This window comes from Colletotrichum gloeosporioides, assembly GCF_011800055.1.
Source record: "Colletotrichum gloeosporioides strain Lc1 chromosome Unknown consensus_82, whole genome shotgun sequence".
NCBI lineage: Eukaryota > Fungi > Ascomycota > Sordariomycetes > Glomerellales > Glomerellaceae > Colletotrichum > Colletotrichum gloeosporioides.
Genome location: NW_025544727.1, coordinates 118,572 through 138,186, shown reverse-complemented (window position 1 = coordinate 138,186; position 19,615 = coordinate 118,572). Strand labels below are relative to the sequence as shown.

The 19,615-nt window shown below is 58.3% G+C and overlaps 6 protein-coding genes and 1 pseudogene across 7 annotated transcripts; 2 read left to right on the top strand and 5 right to left on the bottom strand.

The window, feature by feature from the left end:
• The first annotated feature begins 793 nt into the window (after positions 1 to 793).
• On the top strand, positions 794 to 3,279 carry GCG54_00010007 (annotated as a pseudogene). Its single transcript has 7 exons — positions 794 to 931; positions 969 to 1,039; positions 1,095 to 1,512; positions 1,568 to 1,649; positions 1,699 to 2,534; positions 2,582 to 2,898; positions 2,966 to 3,279. Coding segments are annotated over exons 1-7 (2,176 nt in total).
• A 3,336-nt stretch (positions 3,280 to 6,615) lies between these two features.
• GCG54_00010006 (Acetylxylan esterase 2) lies at positions 6,616 to 7,442 on the bottom strand (the record flags this gene model as incomplete). The annotated part of the gene is made up of 3 exons (XM_045409941.1): positions 6,616 to 6,795; positions 6,854 to 6,936; positions 7,004 to 7,442. The coding sequence occupies 3 exons, from the start codon at positions 7,440 to 7,442 to the stop codon at positions 6,616 to 6,618; spliced, it is 702 nt and encodes a 233-aa protein (XP_045258976.1).
• An 826-nt stretch (positions 7,443 to 8,268) lies between these two features.
• GCG54_00010005 (Short chain dehydrogenase sol3) lies at positions 8,269 to 9,315 on the bottom strand (the record flags this gene model as incomplete). The annotated part of the gene is made up of 2 exons (XM_045409940.1): positions 8,269 to 8,659; positions 8,714 to 9,315. 2 exons carry the CDS (start codon positions 9,313 to 9,315, stop codon positions 8,269 to 8,271), a joined length of 993 nt encoding a protein of 330 aa, XP_045258975.1.
• A 745-nt stretch (positions 9,316 to 10,060) lies between these two features.
• Positions 10,061 to 11,080, bottom strand: GCG54_00010004 (4-sulfomuconolactone hydrolase; the record flags this gene model as incomplete). The annotated part of the gene is made up of 1 exon (XM_045409939.1): positions 10,061 to 11,080. The coding sequence occupies one exon, from the start codon at positions 11,078 to 11,080 to the stop codon at positions 10,061 to 10,063; it is 1,020 nt and encodes a 339-aa protein (XP_045258974.1).
• A 2,187-nt stretch (positions 11,081 to 13,267) lies between these two features.
• On the top strand, positions 13,268 to 15,087 carry GCG54_00010003 (Quinate permease; the record flags this gene model as incomplete). The annotated part of the gene is made up of 2 exons (XM_045409938.1): positions 13,268 to 13,334; positions 13,490 to 15,087. The coding sequence occupies 2 exons, from the start codon at positions 13,268 to 13,270 to the stop codon at positions 15,085 to 15,087; spliced, it is 1,665 nt and encodes a 554-aa protein (XP_045258973.1).
• Positions 15,088 to 16,139: 1,052 nt separating this feature from the next.
• On the bottom strand, positions 16,140 to 17,475 carry GCG54_00010002 (3-hydroxybenzoate 6-hydroxylase; the record flags this gene model as incomplete). Its single annotated transcript, XM_045409937.1, has 3 exons — positions 16,140 to 16,410; positions 16,462 to 16,862; positions 16,912 to 17,475. The coding sequence occupies 3 exons, from the start codon at positions 17,473 to 17,475 to the stop codon at positions 16,140 to 16,142; spliced, it is 1,236 nt and encodes a 411-aa protein (XP_045258972.1).
• Positions 17,476 to 18,267: 792 nt separating this feature from the next.
• Positions 18,268 to 19,383, bottom strand: GCG54_00010001 (Trans-enoyl reductase lepG; the record flags this gene model as incomplete). Its single annotated transcript, XM_045409936.1, has 2 exons — positions 18,268 to 18,805; positions 18,857 to 19,383. The coding sequence occupies 2 exons, from the start codon at positions 19,381 to 19,383 to the stop codon at positions 18,268 to 18,270; spliced, it is 1,065 nt and encodes a 354-aa protein (XP_045258971.1).
• Positions 19,384 to 19,615: the final 232 nt, after the last annotated feature.

The window sequence follows — 19,615 nt, the reverse complement described above, 5'->3', positions numbered from 1 at the left end:
GGAAAAGCCGCTGACGAGAAGTGGATCCTTTCTGGGCGTTGATTGGTTGCATTGGCTCCGTCGATGGATCCGATTTGCTCATGGCCGTCTCAGGCACGTCACAGTCGCCGCTGGGCCAATCGCAGGTGGAGATTTCCCGCGATTCCCGACCCGGCCGAAGCCCGTCGTCGCTGGCTGTCGCTGTCGGATTCCCCATCAAAGAGCCCCCCCAAAGGCACCACCCTCACCCAACGCACCAAGGACCCCGCCGTCGTCACTGGTCCTCGATCCGACCAAACGTTGCATCCAGCCCGATCTCGCCCTGGTGTCTTTATTTTTTTATGTTTGCCCGCTGCATAATCTGGGCCCAACAAGAGGCAGAGGCGACCACCTAAGAAAAAAATCTCCACTCTCTCAGTCAACTTTCTTCCGTCCCGCAATCGAACCAAGCGAGCGAGCGAGAGATTAGCCTCATCAGCCTCACCCAGCAGCCTCCCTCCCGCCGCAAGCCCCCCCTCACCCCTCTGAAGCGGGCAGAGAGCGAGAGACCGATACAGTCTCAATAATGATCAGCCATGTCGACGAGAGCCATTAAGAAGAGCGCCTTCTCGTGCGAGCCGTGTCGCCGGCGCAAGGTACGTCTTTGCCTTCCCTTTTTATCTCCGATGCCTTTTTTTCCCGTTGCTGTTTCACCACTTCCCCTTGCGCTGTTGCTTTTCCGCTTTCCCGCCTCCGCCACCGGCACCCGGCACCCCTGCACCACCACTGCCGGCCGAGCACGCGGCGCCTGCGATGCAAGGCCGCCTGTCGAATGATGACCATCTCGGCCGTGAAGGATTGCACCTATGGTCGACCGGGCGGTCCGGCGGTGCGTGGTTCGATGTGGTGGTGCGGCGGCGTTGGCGGGGGTGGGACGGACGTCATCATCGAAAACCCAATCTCCGGACACGGCGTCGGACGCGGGGGGCTGACCGGAACCGGCATGACAGGTAAAATGCGGCGGCGAGCAGCCGACGTGCAACAGATGCGCCGCACGCGCGGATGAGTGCGTCTACAAACTGTGAGACAACCCACACCCGTCGACGCCCTCCCTTACCCCTCACCTCACCGTGCAGCCGGGCTGACCAACCAAGCAACCCGACGCTGTCGTACACATCGCGCCTCGAGCAGCGCATCAAAGACCTCGAGGCCCAGCTGGCCGCGGCGCGGGTCCACGCCCCGGGCCCCTCGGAGCCGTCGCGGACCTCGTCCCCCAGCCTGGGCCCGTCCGCGGGCCAGTCGCCCATGACGGATCCGCACCACGTCGAGTCGCAGGATGAGGAGTCTGTGAGTGAGAGCTTCAAGGGGCTCAAGGTTGACGACAAGGGCGGCATCACGTATCACGGTGCTACGAGTTTCTTTCAGCTGCCGAGCGATCGCCCGCTCGGGTCAAGAGATCACACGTCGTCGTCGGAGCAGGCCATCCAGCGGCGGGAGAGGCTCGTCGCCAATGCTTGGCAGCAGAGGGCTCTTGAGAACATGTCCGAGATACCGGTGAGTTTCTTACCGTGTGACTGGCATACGTTACCAGGACTGACGGCCTGCACAGGAACCATTCGGATACCTGCTCAACGTGCATTGGTGCTGGATCCAGCCGCTTTTCAACTTCATCTACAGGCCCGCCTTCACCCGTGAGTGCATCTCATGTGAGCTTGCAGCTGTCGTGCTGACCCCCGCCAGGTGATATGCAGACGATGGGGCCGTACTACTCTCATACCTTGATGAATGCAGTATTATCTCACTCCATCCGCTGGGGCCGGAGTGATCCCGCCACCAAGGAGAAGCTCGAAGAGTTCTACGACGGCGGTGCCCTCTTTGGCAAACACGCCCGGAGCATGGTCTTTGAGGAGCTCAGCCAGGGCGTTTGCTCAATCCCTACCGTTCAAACGCTGCTGCTGCTGAGCGCACAGGAGTGTAGTGTTGGAAACAGCGCCCAGGCGTGGACATACAGCGGTCTTGCGTTCCGCATCATCGACCATCTCGGCATCTGCGTCGACGGCCAGAGGTATCCGGGCTCGGTCCAATTAGCCGACGAAGATGTCGAGATCCGGCATCGCCTCTTCTGGAGCTGCTATTTCTGGGACAAGATGATTAGTCTGTACCTCGGCCGCTCGCCGTCGCTGCAGCAGACGTCGGTGTCTCCGCCACAGATTATGTGTAGGTCAGCCTCCCGTCAGGTTTGTTCCCAAGCTGACACCATCAGTTGATGACTCCGCCGAGAATGAATCCTGGACCCCCTTTGGCGTCGTCCCGGAAGGCGGCTGGAAATACCCCCCCTCGGCTGCCCACTCCACCTCTTGCTTTACGCAAATGTGCCGTCTCTCGGTCATCTTCAACGAGATTCTCGTGCACATGTATGACCCGGTTCGTCCTAACAGCGAGGCCGAGATGCAAGAGTGCCTGGCCAAGCAAGAGCCCGCTCTCCGCCAGTGGTGGGATGAGCTGCCCCCTCACCTGAAGATGGAATCCACTGCGCTCCCGGCTCTCGCGCCGCCGTCCCATATCATTACCCTGAAGTAAGCGACCCTTTGCGCGTCATAAAACTCTGGCTGACGCATCCCAGCGCACTTTACCGCACGTTCAAGATCCTCCTCTACCGGCCGATGCTCTCCCAGCGCGGGCGCGTCGGCGAGAATCTCCAACCGGTGCAGCGGTACCTCGTCGAGTGCGTGACGACCGCGACCTCCATCATCGCCATCTTCGACCTCTTCTGCCGCTCCTTCGGCATCGGCCACTGCGTCCTTTCTCTCTCATACAGCGTTTACATTGCCGCGTCCATCTTCCTCCTGCAGGTCCAGTCGAGCGTGGAAGACACGCAGGCGCTCCGCCGGCTGGAGTACTGCGTCCGCATCCTGGCGTCCGTGAAGCGCATCAACCCAGGTGAGTCTCCACACTTTCATCTCCACTCCAACCAGTGTCAATGACGTCGCTGACCCCTCCGGAAAAGTCATCAGCAGCGCCCTCAACCTCATTACCCGTGAACTCGCCAGCCTCGGCATCGATGTTGGCGCCCTCGGCCTCTCAAAAACAGCCGCCACGCCCCCTATGGCGACCTACGGCATTCCGCAGGCCAGAGAGCCTGGCGTGCCGCCGGTCTCCGTTCCGCCAGGCCCAGAGGCGACCAGCTCACCCGAGCAGCTGTACAACTTCCCGTTCGTCGATACGCTCGGTCCGGAGGCGTTCGCAATCGACCCGCAAGTGTTCCAGAATATGTCGGCGATAGAGCCGTTGAGCGTCCGGGTTGGCGCGATAGAAGAGTAAAATCATGCGCTCGAAACGTTTCCGACGTGGGCGCCTCGAAGGTCGCCTTTGAAATTGCCCGCCATATCGCCAACCTGAATCGGCCCGTTTGCATTGTTTGAATGGCTTAGTTCCTTTTGATCATAAGTTTTGAGGGGACTGTCCCAACAGTCACCAGACCACGATCAAGGAAGTCAACATGGTGACAAGACTCTTCGCGGCATGTTATCTTGTAGTGCTAGAGACGCGGCCAGAGGAAGACCAGCATCTAGTTTCGACAGCCTCCATCCTCGTTTTGGTGTTGAAATCTTCGTCGAAGCATACCTGTAAACAGAGTCAGCAAATACGTTCAAAATTATAGAGCCAACAGTTTCCCAACAAATACCGCAAGTTTGCCAAGGCAGGCACATTCTGCTCCTAATTGACGTCCCAGCATCCCAACGTGTGGAACATCGAAAATTGAATCGCTGGTGCCGTGTAAGTTCCGGAATCAAAGACAAAGCCGGCAACTGATGATTTCTCTCGTGGGTGCGTTCCCAGCAGTCTGCTCGATTCTCGTACTGGCCGGGATTATCTATTGTCGTGTATGAAAGACGAAGAAGCAAACCATCGTTTTGGCTGCATCGGTGGCAGGCTTGGATGTCTGCACATGTCGACTCTACGGCGATTCAAAGACAGAGTGTCGGCTTCGCAAACAATGGGTTATCTTGCCAGAGGGACAATGCCTGTCAGGATTGCTGTTCCTCGAATTTGTATTTCCGTCGAGTTTCTGCAAGCATCCGTTAGAAAAGTGTCAATAGCATTGCCCAAAAAAATGAATCATGTTTGTATCAAAGAAAGAAAAGAAAAATAAGGCTCCAAGCAGCACATGTGATGCGTTGTCGTACGTTGCTATTTTCAGCAAGAAAAAGAGACATGGATCCTGAGACTTTGCAGATTTACTAACACTGACCGGCGTTTCTGAAACCCCCGCAACACCAGCCCGCCGGGTTCTTACTCAAGACACCGGAACCCAGGCTTGCGAATGAATCGGCCTTGCTGATCCGAACCTCTTTTGGACGCAGATGATGGGCTGATCTGACACTTGGGAATTCTCAACCTCGGTGTTTGTCGGTTAAGATAGCCGTGGAGTTCGGGGACCCGATTTCTTTGAAATGAGGCGCGTCATCATCTTGTGAGAAACCAGCTGACGTTTCTGCCGCGGGGTTATCATGTACGTGCTACCTGCGAAGAGGGAACACAATTGGGGCCGGAGGCTCTCGTGATGACTTTCCTCCACAACCGCGGAGGTCAAGAGGGCCGCAAGCACCGGAGTATGGCCGTCTGGGCCGTTTAGGCGACGGTGGCTGATCCACTCGGCCATGTTCCGAGAAATTTTGGGCGCTTCGGTGTCTGGCTCTCGCATACTGCGTGGGGGGTCTGAGGACTTGGTCCCTTTCGTTTTTCCTCTCGCAAAAACCATGATTGTAACGAGATTATTCGGCCATCTTCCGCGCATGCAAATGTCTGGATAAGCTTTTTTTTCTTGCTGGTATCCGTGGGTTTTTTCAGGCGATGTTTGAGTTGGGACTGATGAGCGGGCTGGGCCGCTCGGCGGACGTGCGTGGCGGCGCTGTGGTCTGGGATATTTCTTGGATCCTCCACTGTGATGACCGTTTATTTTAGCGGCGGTCTCGCCTCCTCGCTTCTTCGGTAATCAGATCAACGGCGTGCGTCGCAAGCGTTTTTTCCTCTCCAGGTTTTTCTGCGCACCCGCCCGTCGGAAGTTGACCGAGACTCAACCGTCGACGGTGAAGATGCGTCTGGGCCGCGAGGCGCGAGGTCGAGGGGAAAACGGAGGGAAAGTCTGGATTTCTTGGAAAATCTGGGGGCACTAGCGCGTATATGCGAGATGGGCGTCCGGAGGTTACACGCCACCCCCTTCCTGATTGCCATTTCTTCCCAGTCTCGCAGCGAACGGGACACGTGCCGAAATGGGGCGCCTGTTTGGGGCCAGTCTCGGGGTATCTTTGGCGGCGGAGGACCGAAGTTCCGCAAGCGTAGGCCGGGGTGGTGTTTGGTCCATGTTGATATTGGCGGGATGGTGACTGGCTCGGGGGGGGTGTTGAGCGGGTTGCGTCCTGCGTTCGTCTGGCTTGTGACGGCGCGAGCGTGGATGATTGCGTGCGATGAGCTGGCCTGGGATCCATTGCAGATGTCACGGCCAGGGTCCGAGGAAGGGTGGTTGACGAGGTTCGGGAGGGGGATCCGATCCCGATGGACCTGGGGGATGTGAACCCATGCCCACGATGGGGGAGGACCTTGGATGTTGCAAATTTTTGAGTAATTTTGAGTGGTTTCCGCCAAGACTGGAGATGCGATGGCAGGACGGATATGGAATGATTTTCGCGGGAAGTTGTCCGGAGACTTTTGGCGTCCCCGCGTTCAATTTTTTTCCTTCGTCTATTCTGCGCGTCTCGCTGTAAGTTTCGCTGGTTTTACACATGCAAAAAGCGCAGGGAAGAAAACCGTTCGCGAGGATCGTGAAGTGGGGACGTGGTTCTGCGCCGACGCCCGTTGGCGGATACTCGTTTCCGGGCTGGGGGCAGGTTGAATGTGGCTCCGGGTCACCGGCATCCTCGCGGTGGATGGCCGAGGTTGTTGATCTGATGCGGACTTGGGCCGAGGCGGCGAGCATGGCGAGATGGTGGTCCAACTTTGCTGTAAACTCTAATGTGTCGCAGGGTGAGATATGGAACATGGCCGAGATTGTTGAGGATGGATATGCGAATGGAAATGGAGATGGAAGGTTGTGGTTGCGGTTGTAGTTGGGAGGTGTCGTTGATGGATGAACGGAAAGAGATGCGGAATGGCTTAGGCCAAACTTTAGCAGGCGCTGGCTGAATGCGTGCCTTCCCTTTATCTAAATGCTGCGCCTGACCTTATGTAATCCCTAAATTGCCCCTTTGGCTCAGTGGTAGAGCGTCTCACTCGTATTCTTGCGAACTATGAGAAGGTCCACGGTTCAATCCCGTGAGGGGGCATTTATTTTGCTCAATTGGGTAAATTTTTGCTCTTGTAATGCTTTTTGTCTCACGTTTCACCTGGACAACTTTCTCGTTATGTCTTTTAATGGTCCTGTTGAGTTTGTCCAGGTGCCTGCTTATCTATAATAATAGTGCTTCACTACCTTAATAGAACAATAGCGATGTAAGTGTATATATGCTTACCCTAAGTAGGTAACCAACATTAGACTCAAACTTCATTCCTAAGAGCAACTTCGCATATAGAATTAATTAACTATGCAAACTGTCTTCCACTCCCACTTGTTTGCACTTGCCAATCGCGTCTTATTAAACACTACGACCATCTTCAATCTCAGCACACCTTAAACCTTACAAACTGAGCAGCGTCCTCGGCATACTTCAGCCCATAATTCTCATGCGCCTCCCAGCTGGTCCCCTGCGCGCACGCAGGATCGTTGTCGTTGCAATAGTCCCTCAGCCGCGCAGACCATCGATTAAGCGACTCCAGCTGCGCGCCCTCCCTGGGGAAGCCCTGGCGTCCTCGTGTCAGTCTTTATCCCTCCATTCCCGGGTTTGAATCTAAAACTCACCGATTGCATCCGCGCACCGACGAGCAAGTTGTACGTCTGGTTCGCAACGTGCCGCGGCGAGCCCCAGATAAGAGCAGCAGCAACTATCCCGCAGATCAGTCTCCACCAGCATATACATTCATCCGGCAGGCGCAGCAGCACAGCACTCACCGTGGTCCCCAGGAAACACGTCCGGCGCCATCCCCTCGCTCGCCTCCTGCGTGCAGTTCTGGCTCCTGAAGGTCCCGCCCCCGCCGCCGAGCACGTCCCCGACGACCTGCCCGCCCTGCGAGAAGCCGGACAGCACGATCTTGGAGCCCGGGCAGCGCGTGGCGTACGCGGTCACGGCGTCGCGCGTGCTGGCGATCCCGCCCTCGATGGAGTCGCAGTAGTCGTGGAAGACGGCCTGGTACTCGACGCTGGCCCACGTGCAGTCCCAGTCGGCGCAGATGGCCTCGGCGATGGGCTGCTGCAGGCCTGGGTACGGCTCGTTGGTGCCGCGGAGGAGGAGGACGTGGACGGCGGCGCAGGGGGTGAGGGGGCAGAGGGGGGACTGGGGGGCGACGGAGGCGGGGAGGAGGGCGAGGGGGAGGAGGGTTGTGGGACGCATGTTTGGAGCGGTGTTTTGGCGGGAGGGGGAGGGTGTGGGAGCCCGAGATTAGGGTAAGACGGGAGAGGAGAAGTGCGACGAGTGGTTTCTCATCTTTTTTGTTGGAACAAGACTTGGAGTTGTGTTCTTATGGGAATTGGCATTGCTGCTGTTCTCTCTGTTTGGCAGCCGAACATCCCCAGATTCGACGTCAGAAGCAACAATCTTTCCCCGCAAACCCCAGGTTTTCCATCCCGGTCTTCACGTGGAGCGAATCCCATCCCGTCGTCAAAACAAAAAGAAACGCCCAAAACAAGCTTGTTTCCCGCCGTGAAGTTGCTGGAGTTGTCATCCAGAGGCTATTGTTTCCTGATTCGTCCAGGCCTCGGAAGTCGGAGGGCCGGAACTCGGACAGGTGCTCTGTCCAAAAAAGCTGGGGGAGGTTGCAACCACACCGCACGCGCGCCGGCGTCTTGTCTCGGCAGATGGGCGCCGACCAGTTGGGACCTGGGGATTTCTGACCGTCCTGTCAGTCACCGTTCCCCCGTGGGACTCTGAGTGTGGGGTAAACGGCCTTTTTGCTGCAAAATGGGGAATTTGTCCGTGGAGTTTTTCTTTTGGTGAGGGCAACGTCCCAAGACCGCAGAGTCGGTGTCGACTGCGCCTGGGATTCCCCAACATGGCAGGACTGGACACACCAAAACCACCCTTTAAACACAATAGGCATGTCAACTGATGAGCTTCATTAAAGTACAATGTGACCAAACAGGCGAATATTCCCCAAAGACAAGACAATCCAGCCAACCCCTCAACCCTCCAAACACCGCAAAACCCGCCTTATCCCCCGCTACATCCCCCCAACATCAATCACGTACCCTTTCTTCCCCAGCACCTCCACCAAACTGTCCCAAACCCGCGCCTGCACCCGGCGTCCGGCCTCGTCCGCAGCCCATGCGGGCACCTCCATCACCTCCATCTCCGCCAGGAACGCTCCGTGGCTGGCCTCCCCGGCCGTCACGCCGTGCAGCAGCTTCCGGCTCCCCTGCTCCGCGCTGATCCCGTACCCGACGCGCATCACGCCGATGTACGCCCGGAAGAACCACGGCATGTTGCGCGCGAGGTCCGTCGCGCAGATGCCCGGGTCGAGCACGTTGATCACCACGCCCGTCGCGGAGACGGGGAGGAGAGAGGCGAGGTGCCGGACCATGTAGACCTGCATCAGCTTCGAGAGGGGGTATCTAAAGTCCGTCAGTGATGTGATGTGTTAAGTAATTGCAAACCATTTCACGCACCTATGCGCCCCCAGGCCCGTCTTCCGCTGATCCTCCCGAGTCAAACTCTCAAACAAATTCCCCTCCACGGCATCCAACCCGCCCCCCTTCGTGAAAAACGCCGTCCCGCTCGAGACAACGCTCAAACACGCCCTCACCCCAAACCTCCCCGCCGTCTCCCTTAGCTTCGGCAGCGCCCGTACCGCAAGCAGCCCGTTCGCAACCACATTCACCCCCACCATCGTCTCCAACCCGTCCCCCGTCCTGACAAACTCGTCCAGCGCCACACTAGCATTCGCAACCACCCCATCGAGCCGGTCCAACTCGCTCATCCGTGTGCAAAAGGCTTCGACGGAGGCTAAAGACGCGAGATCCAGCTCCCACACCTCGCCGGCGTCAGGCTGGCCCGTGTGCGCGCGGATAGAGGCGAGCGCGGCCTCGCCTTTGGAGGGCGAGCGCACGGCGAGGATGACGCGCGCGGCGTGGAGGAGGATGAGGTGCTGCGCGCAGTGGAAGCCGAGGCCGGTGTTGCTCCCGGTGACGATGTAAGTGCCCCTGGCGATGGCGGACGGCGGCGGGAGGGGGAGCTCGGCGCAGCTGCGGAAGAATGATGGGAGTGTCATGTTTCCAGTCCTTTTGGAGATTGAATTAGATATGACTAGAGTTTTGGGATATGAGATGATAGGTCTTGGCGGGGACGTGATGGTGTAAAGTTTATTGCGACGTTTGGTGTTAGCTCTCTGATGCTCTGTTACATTTATTCTTTCACATCTTTACATCAACATTGTCAGTATATATACCATTTTTCTCACTCTCGAAGTGATGCAGATACCTTCCATCGACGCCCATATCTTGGCGATGTTCATGGAGTTTACGGACGCGGACCATCTACGGTATTTCTACCATGTCCATTTCCCGGCCAAACGTCGTTGCTGAAACCCGGCCACACAACGCGGATTTCACTTGTTGCAGCGGTTGGCCACTTTCCATAGGGCTTAGTAGGAGACGTGCTTGGGCCAATGGTTTGTTGGCGTCTCCCGTCTCTTCTGACCGGGTTTTGGTGCCCCGGAATCCCGCGCAACTAAACTCCGCAATGGCCGGCTTTTGACATTGCAACACCAAAGTTCCAAAGACATGCATACACAGCAAGATGAAGAGCAGCGCCCCTAAGGAAATGCATTTTGCTTCAGGTCGTTGATCGTATTAGAATATTCTATTCTTTAGGTCATGAGTCATTCGTCGTCCTCGACGCAATTGTTGCTTTGGTCTTGGGAAAAAAAAACATCCAAGATGCATGAATGCATCCGCAGCGCTATGCTAGAAAGAAAGCCGCTCCAAATCAGACACCAGTGACGTTATTGAAGTTCGTCACCTGGCATGTCGGGTATTCCACAAATCCTCCGCGTTCCCCCTGAACAGCCTGTCCACCAGCACATCGTCCTTATCACACCAGTCCAGCACCGTCTCCATCCACGGCCTGATATCCAGCCCCTCAAACCGCGTATGCGGCCAGTCCGTCGCGAAAATCACCCGGTCTTTCCCCCGCAGCCGCAGCACCTCGCGCGCAATCGGCTCGAGGTCGCTGTGGTCCGCCATGCTGCTCAGCCGGTACGGCGCCGAGAGCTTGACGTACGTGCTGCCGGCCTTGAGCAGCCGCGCCAGCGCCCGAAACCCCCTCATCGAGTACGGGTCGCGCGCGGGCATGTCCTGGACGCTGGGGTGGCCGAGGTGGTCGATGCACACGCGCACGCCGAGGCGCGGCACCACCGGCTCGAGCAGCTCGATCATCGACATGGGCATGTACACCTGGATCACCCAGTCGAGCGGCCGGCAGTCGTCCGCGTACTTGAGTAGTAACTCCTCGAGCTGGGCGGCGGTGAGGGACTTGCCGACGGACGAGAGGTTGATGCGGACGCCGCGCACGCCGAGGCGGTGCCACTCTTTGAGGGTGCTCTGCGGGACGGATCCGGGCTCGAAGGCGACGACGGCGCGGCCGCGGCGGGGGCCGAGGGCGCGCAGGGCGTCGAGGAGGCAGGTGTTGTCTGTGCCGTAGATGGAGGGCTGGACGAGGACGATGTTGTCGATGCCGACGGAGGACTCGAAGGCGAGGGCATGCTCGAGGCGGTGCGTCGCAGGGCAGTAGACGGCGTCCTGTGCCAAGGGATATGCGGCCGGGTCGACGACGTGCATGTGGGAGTCCCACGCGCCGCGGGGGATCCGCTCCGGGAGGGTCAGGCGGCGGCGGGCGGGTGTGAGGAGTGTTGGTATTACTTTGTCGTTCCTCGATGAGGAGGATGAAGGGTTGATTAGGGGTTGGAGGAGAGCCATGATGGTTCGGAGGTGGTGGTAGAGGTGGGAGTGTGCGTTGAGGATGCGCATCTGGATCATGGTGAGGGCGGCTGCTCTTTGTGTAAGAGCGGCGGGGAGAGCCCTATCAGTGGGAGATGAGGAGGAGGAGGAAAGGGCGGGGGGAGAGTGATAGACTCGAGGCTCGGGCTTGATGCCGATTTGATGGCGAGGAGTGTCTAGGGAAGCAGCGGTGGTGGTATTGGTGGTGGTGGTGGTGGTGGTGGAATAAGGGCGCTTGCTGGAAAGGCATGGAAGGGATGAATCCTTCTCCTCGCGAGAACAAACTGGCGACTGGACCGAAGACGAGGAGAACAACGACGACGACAGGAGGAGAAGCCCGGGGTTTCGGTGATCCGCAGGTACTGGCTGCTGCGTCTGCTGGTGGTGGTACTGCTGCAACGACTGCGGACGATGGCGATGACGGCGGCGGTGCGCCTGCACATATGGACGTCGGCCCATTGCGGTTGCTGAGAATCCGCCGACTGTCCGGGTTGTTGAGTGGATCATCTGAGTTGCAGCCGCATATCACTCGACGAGGGCAGGAGTATCCGTAAGAAGGTTTTCCTGATCATGTAGGGGCGAGCCCGCAGTTTCTCGGACAGTCTCCAGCAGGAAGATGGGAGGAGCAAGGCAAGGCCAGACAAGCCAGTGGCAGCAATAGTGGAGGTGGTTGAGGGCAAAACTGCAAAACTAAAACCTTGAGGTGTCGTCAACAAGCCACCAGACGAGAGAGGTGAGGTGCAGGTTTCTGGTTTTGGAGGAGATCTGATCCTCGGTGGGCGGTGTCGCCTCGGAGGATGACCGATGTGCTTCTCGACCAGAGTCCAGAGCCTAGTGAAGGGAGTGAGTGGTGTTGAGTGTCAATGCCCATTGGTTTGGGTGTGTATTGGGTTTTGCGCGCAACTGCTGTGTAGAGACTACGGATACACACAATACACGCATATCCATCCGGACATGGGCTTCAACTATTTTGAGAAGTGGTTCCGTCCTCCAGGAACATGGCCGACGGGCGTGCATCTGCAAACTGCATCGGCCAGTGCGAGGTCCATTGCATGGATTAACGGGGTCGGGGCATTGCAACAGCGGGCGGGCGGCAGCGTTTCCAGGCGTCTCTACAGGCGCGTTTGTGAGGGCAGCGCTGAGCAGAAACAAACAGGGCAGAAATTCTCTTGCTCTCTTTTTTTTCTTTCCTTGACGTCGCCACGAGTCATTGCGGGCCGCATGCTGTGGGCGGCCGTCCTGCCGGAAGTTGACCGAGCTGGGTGAGCTGTGAGATGAGATTGAGCGAGTGAAAGAGAGTGAGTGATGAAAGTACTTGCGCAGGCAGATACAAGTGACTTGCATTATGTAAGATGCCGATGTATAGACTGAGGACCTTAGGTAAGTGCCTTAGCTAAGCAGAGAGAGAACCTTGAGGGAACAGAAAAGCCCAGACCACCTCTGTCTTCCGGAAGCGGGCCGTAGATACCGCGAGATGCCAAAGTATCCCACCACTCTGTTTAGCGTGGGAGCTACTTCTCGTCCCTTGCGTTAGTCACCCCCCCGACGCGGCACTTCCATTGGATCGGTGATGTGACGGCAATGGCACTGGATGAACGCAACTCCCGAGTGGGGGGGCAGCACCTCAGCAGCATTACTAAGGTTCTCTCCTCACAGTCACACTGCTGTAGAGGTGCAGTCTCTCTGCCTCCAGCCTGCCGGTGTCTTTTCCCCCCTTCACAGTTCGTTCGGTCAACGTCCGATGTTTTGCACCCCCCTTCATCCCCCACCCCGCCCTGCACGAGATCCTCCTCCGCGCGCGATCGACCACTGAACGAAATCGTGGGGTTGGGCCTCCTCCTCTGGAACCACCAGGGCCCAAAATCCGGAGAAGAGGCAAGCGAGAGGCGCTGCTGCTGCACCCCGTGGAGGATTTGTGCAACCCCGCGATTGCTGCTGCCACTGCTGCTGTTGAGAAGCAGAGAGAAGACGACGACGGCAGGAAAAGAGTGAGGCGACGGGGGAGGCGACGTGGTGTGATTGCGTGTCGGAAATAGGGGGCGAACACAGACACTTGGACAAAAAAACTTTTTTTCTCTTCATTTCATCTCAATCCAGCATTTGAACAACTCAATTGCTACAAACCCGCGCCGCGCTCCCCTTTTCTGGCGCCCGCAACCGTGTTCGAACGAAAGCCGTCACCCCCGGCCCAGATCTTCTGTCCCTGAGAAATCTTACCCCGGGAAAATGGTCGACTTCAACGCCTACTATCTGCTGACTATTGTTGTTATCGCGTGCGGGTCTATCCCCAAGGGTGAGTCTGCCCCCCAGCCCATTGTGCGGTCAGGTCGGGTCACCGCATACGCGACCGTGATCTGTCACCTTCTCCACCGCAAACCCTTCTCCCCCTCCGTTCGCGGTGTGCATGTCCATGTGTGAGTGAGTGTGCTGATGGGTCCAACGACGCAGGCTACGATGAGGGCGGCTTCAGCGCCTCCACGGGCCTGACCTCCTTCAAGGAGGACTTCGGCCTCGTGTCGAGTCTGTGGAAGGGCAACGAGTCTGGCCTCGCCGACCGCAAGGCCAACATCTCGTCGTTTGGCGTCCTCGGCGCCGCCTTTGGCTCCATCATCGCCCTCGCCCTCAACGACAGGCTGGGCCGCCTGCGCTCATGGCAGGTCTTCATCGCCGTGTGGATGTCGGGCGTCCTGATGCAGGTCTTCTCCTCCGGCATCCTCGGTCTCATGCTCTTCGCCCGTATCTGGGGCGGCCTCGGCGCCGGCGGTCTCACCGTCGTCGCGCCGCTCTACCTGTCTGAGATCGCGCCGGCTAAGTCGCGCGGCATGGTCGTTAGCATCTACATGGTCGTCCTACTATCGTTCCTGACCATTGGTGAGTTAATATTTCCCCGTCACCCTCGGGACTTGCCCGGGCCCTCGGCGAACATCCGACTGACCGGTCCCGCGCCAGGTTTCTTCATCAACTACGCCGCCAACGCGACGCTAGCGGCCACTAGGATGCAGTACCGCCTCGTCATCGCGATCCCCCTCATCCCCGTCGGCCTAGCCTTCGCCGCCTCCTTCTTCCTCGCCGACACCCCGCGCTGGCTCGCCTCCCGGGACCGCGGCGAAGAGGCCCTCGCCGTACTCGCCAAGCTCCGCCACTCGGACCGCGCCGACCCGGCCCTGTCCCTCGAGTTCGACGAGATCCACGAGCAGCTCCGCTCCCGCCAGCAGATCCTCGCCGACACCTCCACCCTCGCCATCGTCAAGGAGATCGCCACCGTCCCCACCTACCGCACCCGCTTCCTCCTCGGCGCCGTCATGCAGACCGTCGCCCAGTGGTCCGGCGGCAACGGCATCACCTACTACATCCCCGAGATCTTCCGCTACGCCGGCGTCGTCGGCGACAACACCTCCCTCATCACCAGCGGCGCCTACGGCGCCGTCAAGCTCGTCTTCACCATGGTCTTCACCTGGGGCCTCGTCGACGTCTTCGGCCGCCGCCGCTGCTTCATCTCCGGCCTCGCCCTGCAGTGCGTCACCCACGTCTACATGGCCGTCTACATGGGCATCTGGATCGACGGCACCAACAAGCCCGCCTCCGACGCCGCCATCGCCTCCGTGTTTGTGTACGCCGTCGGCTGGTCCATCGGCCTGTGCACCGTGCAGTACCTCTACGGCACCGAGATCTACCCCACCCGCATCCGCAGCGTATGCTACGCGACCAACATGGCGCTGCACTGGTTCTTCCAGTTTGCCGTCGTGCGCACGACGCCCAACATGTTCGTCAGCCTGGACGTGTGGGGCGCCTACGTCTTCTGGGCGTGCGTGTGCGCCGTCGGGCTCGTCGTGCTGGGGCTGTGGGCGCCCGAGACGAAGGGCATCCCGATGGAGCGCATGGAGGAGCTGTTCAGCGGGCCGTGGTGGATGGGCTGGCGGGCGAGCGTCGACTTGGACGGGAGCGAGACGAAGCCGTTTGGGAGGGGGAGTTCGTCCGGGAAGGACTCGTCTGGGAGGGAGTCGGAAAAAGGGCCGTTTGCGCATGAGCGGAAGACGGATGCCTGATTACCTCGGCGTTTTGAGTATTCTTTCCTTGTAGAAACGTTTATATCATTCTTAATTGATATCCCTTTTATGACTTCACCACAGTTTTGGTACTGAATACATCTCCGGTGCCCAGCCCGTTCAGTCGGAGCCGGACCGGGTGAAAGTGGGTCTCTCCGGCCGCACCAGGTCCGCGAATTTGGAATCATGCTTCCGTGGCATGATTACAAGGTCTCATGATGCATGCATTCTGATTATCATGAAATATGAACAATTGAAATTTGAGTTAGCTTTTTCTGGTCGCCTCCTTAAGGCTCTGGGAACAACAGCAAGTAGCAACGTCATCAAGAGGCCGTTCCTCAAACCAACCAAGGATAACAAAGCTGGATAATTCCATGTCGCACAAGATTGAACATGTGTATTCCAGTCAAGCTGCAGAAACCAAAATTAGATAGAATTTGTGTTTCTTGGCGTTTCTCGCCCAGGATACCTCTCAGGAAAGAAGAGAATTACTGCCCGACTAAGTGTGCTGGTTCGAAGGAGCCGGGGTGTGACGCACTCTTATTTCAACGTCTGGTTACATTCTGCGCGTGACCGAAGCCGTGTTGGTCATTTTCGTGCTTGTGTAACTTGTGGCATCTCCCTGGGACTATGATTCTTCAATTTTTGGCAGGTTCTCTTTGAGCGCACATTTTCTTGATTTGAGAAGCGTATAATACTGCCACGAACAAAAAAGTGAGAGCAGCCATAGTCACTCGCATTTCATTGCTTCAAGCTTGATTTCGTATCATCGCAAGTCTCTAATTGCAGTCTTGAACTGAGTGTAAGTTTGAATTTTAACCTACGCGTACATTCGAGGAGCATATTGGGGTCCGCTCACCGACACCACATCAACACATGGAAGGTGCTCCATACAAAAACAGCTAAGAGAACGACACCAGTATCCTTTAGTCGTTGATTTGGCCACCGATTGAATATAATTCTAGTTGGGACAGTCTGCTTTTATCCTCGCGTCTGCATCTTCTCATGTCCCTAAAGCCACATGCCTTAACTCCTGAGCAACTGGACCCATCTCAGAATGGCCTTGCATACGTAAAATCAAACTTCTTCTGCAGCCCAGCCCGGTCCGCCATGCTCTTTGTCACAGCCTCATCACGCTGCGCGCAGAACTCAGGCGCAGCCACTCGCGCCAGCCCAACCGCCCGCGCGCCCTTGACCAGCAGCGACGTATGCGGCTGCTGCCTCGTCGCGTACGCCCTGAACGCCTGCGTGAGCACAGCCGTGCGCAGCTCTTTTTCCGCATTAAAATCCGGAATCTCCTTTGTGAGGTAGTAACAGTCCTCGCTATCTCCCGTCAGCCCCAAACCAACACACATCTTCGTCAGCAAAACTCACCAAGCCTGGTTCGCGCCCTGCCCGAGATGCACACTCGTCGGATGCACCGCGTCCCCGACCATGACACACCGGCCCGAGTACCACTGCTCCGGCTCGAGCTCGGGGCGGTCGTAGATGCCGTACTTGATGAGCCGCTCCGCCGAGGTGACCATCCCCAGCACGACGGGGTCCCAGTCCTTGGCCTGCAGCATCTCGGCCATCTTCTCCTTCTCGGCGGCGCGCTTCTCGTCGCCGAAGAGCCCCCAGGCGGCTTCCTCCTCGGTGTTGCCTGGGAGTGTCAGCCCCCAGGACGTCTTGTCGTGGGTGATGGGGTAGCTGATGATGTGGCTGAGCTCGCCGTACCAGTTCCGCGCGCCCGGGGTGTTGCGGAAGGCCTCGGGCGTGGGCGAGATGCCGGCGGTCTGTTCTGTGGTTAGTGTTCATGATGGGAGTATCATGAAGTGTGCTCACCTGCGTCAGCCCGGTAAACGACGGCACCCCCTCCTCAATGCCCCCACGCGCCAGCAACAACCTCCTCGTCGCCGCCTTCAACCCATCACACCCAACCAAAAAACACCCCGTCTCCTCCCTGCCCCCCTCAAAGAACGCAGTCACGCTATCCTCCCCCTCCTGAATCTGCTCCAGCTTCCAGCCCTCACGTACCTCCGCCCCGCTCTCCACCGCCAGCTCCCTCAACCACTCCGTGATCAGCGTCCGCTTGACGCCCACCGCCGGCTGCCCGTACCGCTTCGCAAACTCCGTCGGCACGTCGGAGCGGCCGAGGACCTCCCCGGACGCCTTGTAGTCGCACAGCTCGAGCACGGGCGGGCCGTTCTGGAGAAGCCAGTCGGGCACGGGACCGATCAGGTTGAGCACCTTGAGTCCATTCGGGCAGATCATCAGGGACGCGCCGACGTCCGCCGGCGCCGGGGAGCGCTCGAAGATGATGGGGGCGTAGCCTTTTTGCTTGAGCAGGCAGGCGACTACGGGCCCGGCCATGCCGCAGCCTATGATGAGGACTTTGGGCGAAGACATTATGAATCGTGTCACCGAGCAAGTACGTGATGTTGGGGCCTGGATGTGGACTTTTGGACAAGGTCTCCTCGTGATACGCCTCCGTTGTTGAGACAGAAGCTGCCGGGTCGTAGAGACTACGTCAGGCAAGGTTGTGGTCTGTTCTCCTCCCCGCCAGACGCTCGCTCCGCGGTTTCTCGGAATCGGAAGAAGAGACTACGGCTACGTCTACGTCACCTGACTCGCGAACACGGCGACTCCCCAACGCCCGTGAAACCCGCGGAAACCTACTTAGATAACAGCACTACAGGCGGCCGGATATAAGTATAAAGTTTTCAGGGTCCCCGCTCAGGTTGTCAGAGACGTGGCGGCGGGAGAGTTCTTCGCTGCATCAATCCGAACCGGCGGGTCAGACATTCTGTGTCGACCTGCACTAGTCGAGACAGTGCTCTGCCCGTCGTGCGCCTGGGTTGTAGCCTGCATGCGCTTGCGAGGCTAGACCAACGTCTAATCCGACTGCGTAGATTGCTGATCCGAGTGCGCGGCTTCTAGTTCGAAGCGCTAGGACTTTGACGTCGGGGACATCCAGGCACACAGACTGTTAGTTTCTAATACGAAAAAGGCTTGTACCCGAGCTAGCGCACGTGTGAATCAAAGATTGGATGCGAGGTTGCTACGCTTCCCCATGCTGCGGTTTAAACTTTCTGACTCTGCATATCGTACAAGTGGGCGGCCGGCAACCTGAACAACTCCGACGAACACACAACTCCTGCGGACAAGTTCCCACCGCAACGCAACTCATCGTCTATCCCTTCAAATTTTGGACTTGTCCACAACACACACAAGCTTCGTGCCTGAAACCTTCCCGCTGCGCAGCTCCTCGAGCCCGCCGCCCACATCGTCCAGCGTCTCGCCCACGACGCGGTACGGCAGCGGCTTCACATCCCCGGCCCCCACGAGCGCGGCCACCTCCCTGATCCACGCGGCCGCGAACTCCCGGTCCGCCGGGGAGGCCCCGCACTTGTACGGCGCGACCCAATCAACGGCGGATCCGAAGGCGCTCATCGCGAAGACCCAGGACGGCCGGACCGCGCGGCGCGAGTGGCTTGCGATCGGGAAGCTGTCGAGCGCCACGTAGCGGCCGCCCGCGGCGCCGAGGGCCTCGTAGCAGATGCGCATGGAGTCTGGCGTGGTGATGCAGTCGGCGGCGTGGGCGAGACGGTCGGCGGTGAGGGCGCGGATGTCGGCGGCGCAGGTTGGGGAGGTGTAGTCGAAGGCGGCGGCGGCGCCGGTGGATTTGACGAGGGGGAAGTTGTGCGGGGAGCAGGTGACGATGGGGATGTAGCCGCACCTGGGGAGGATTAGGTTACTGGTTGTGAGAGGAGCGGGAGAGGAGGCTTACTGTCTTAGCAGTTGGATCATGAAGAGGCCGGACGCGGTGCTGCCACCGTATACCAATACATGCCGATCGCCATCCGCGGGCGCGGTTTTGAGCTTCATGGTGTTGTGAAGCACCATGCCGCCTGTGAGGAGACCGCAGGGAAATGTTGCGGCCTCTTGGAAGGAGATATTGTCTGGTATTCGGAAGAGCAGGTGCTCCTCTGCCACGACGTACTCTGCAAACGCGCCCGTGGCTTCGTCATTGTTGTTGTATCCAAAGGCCACGCCGCACACTCGGTCTCCTGGCCGTATGTCTGAGGACACATTCGCGCCTTTTGACATGACGATGCCCGCGAAGTCGAGGCCTGCCATTGAGCCTTGCGGCATGCCGGCCTGCACCATCTTGGCGTCTGACGGGTTCAGGCCGACGCATGCTGTTTTGACGAGGACATTTGTTGGTGATAGGTTTGGTGTTGAGACCGTGATTACTTTTGCTGTTCCCGGTCCCTGGACGACTATTGCCCTCCTCGCTTTCGACGGTTGTGTCATGGTTTGTGATGATGACTTTTCGTAACTCGCTGCAATGGATAAAGTGTCGAATACATTCTAGTAGTGATGCAGGTAAAGACAGACTTACACGAACTGCTCGTTCGGTCTTCCCCCATGACGGATGAAGATTCCATCGGGAGGATTATTTGAGCCGAATCGCCGTCGTGCTCCAAGGTCCCTCCAGAACGACACTACGAGTCAGCAATCCTCCCTGAAGACTGACATGAAGTCG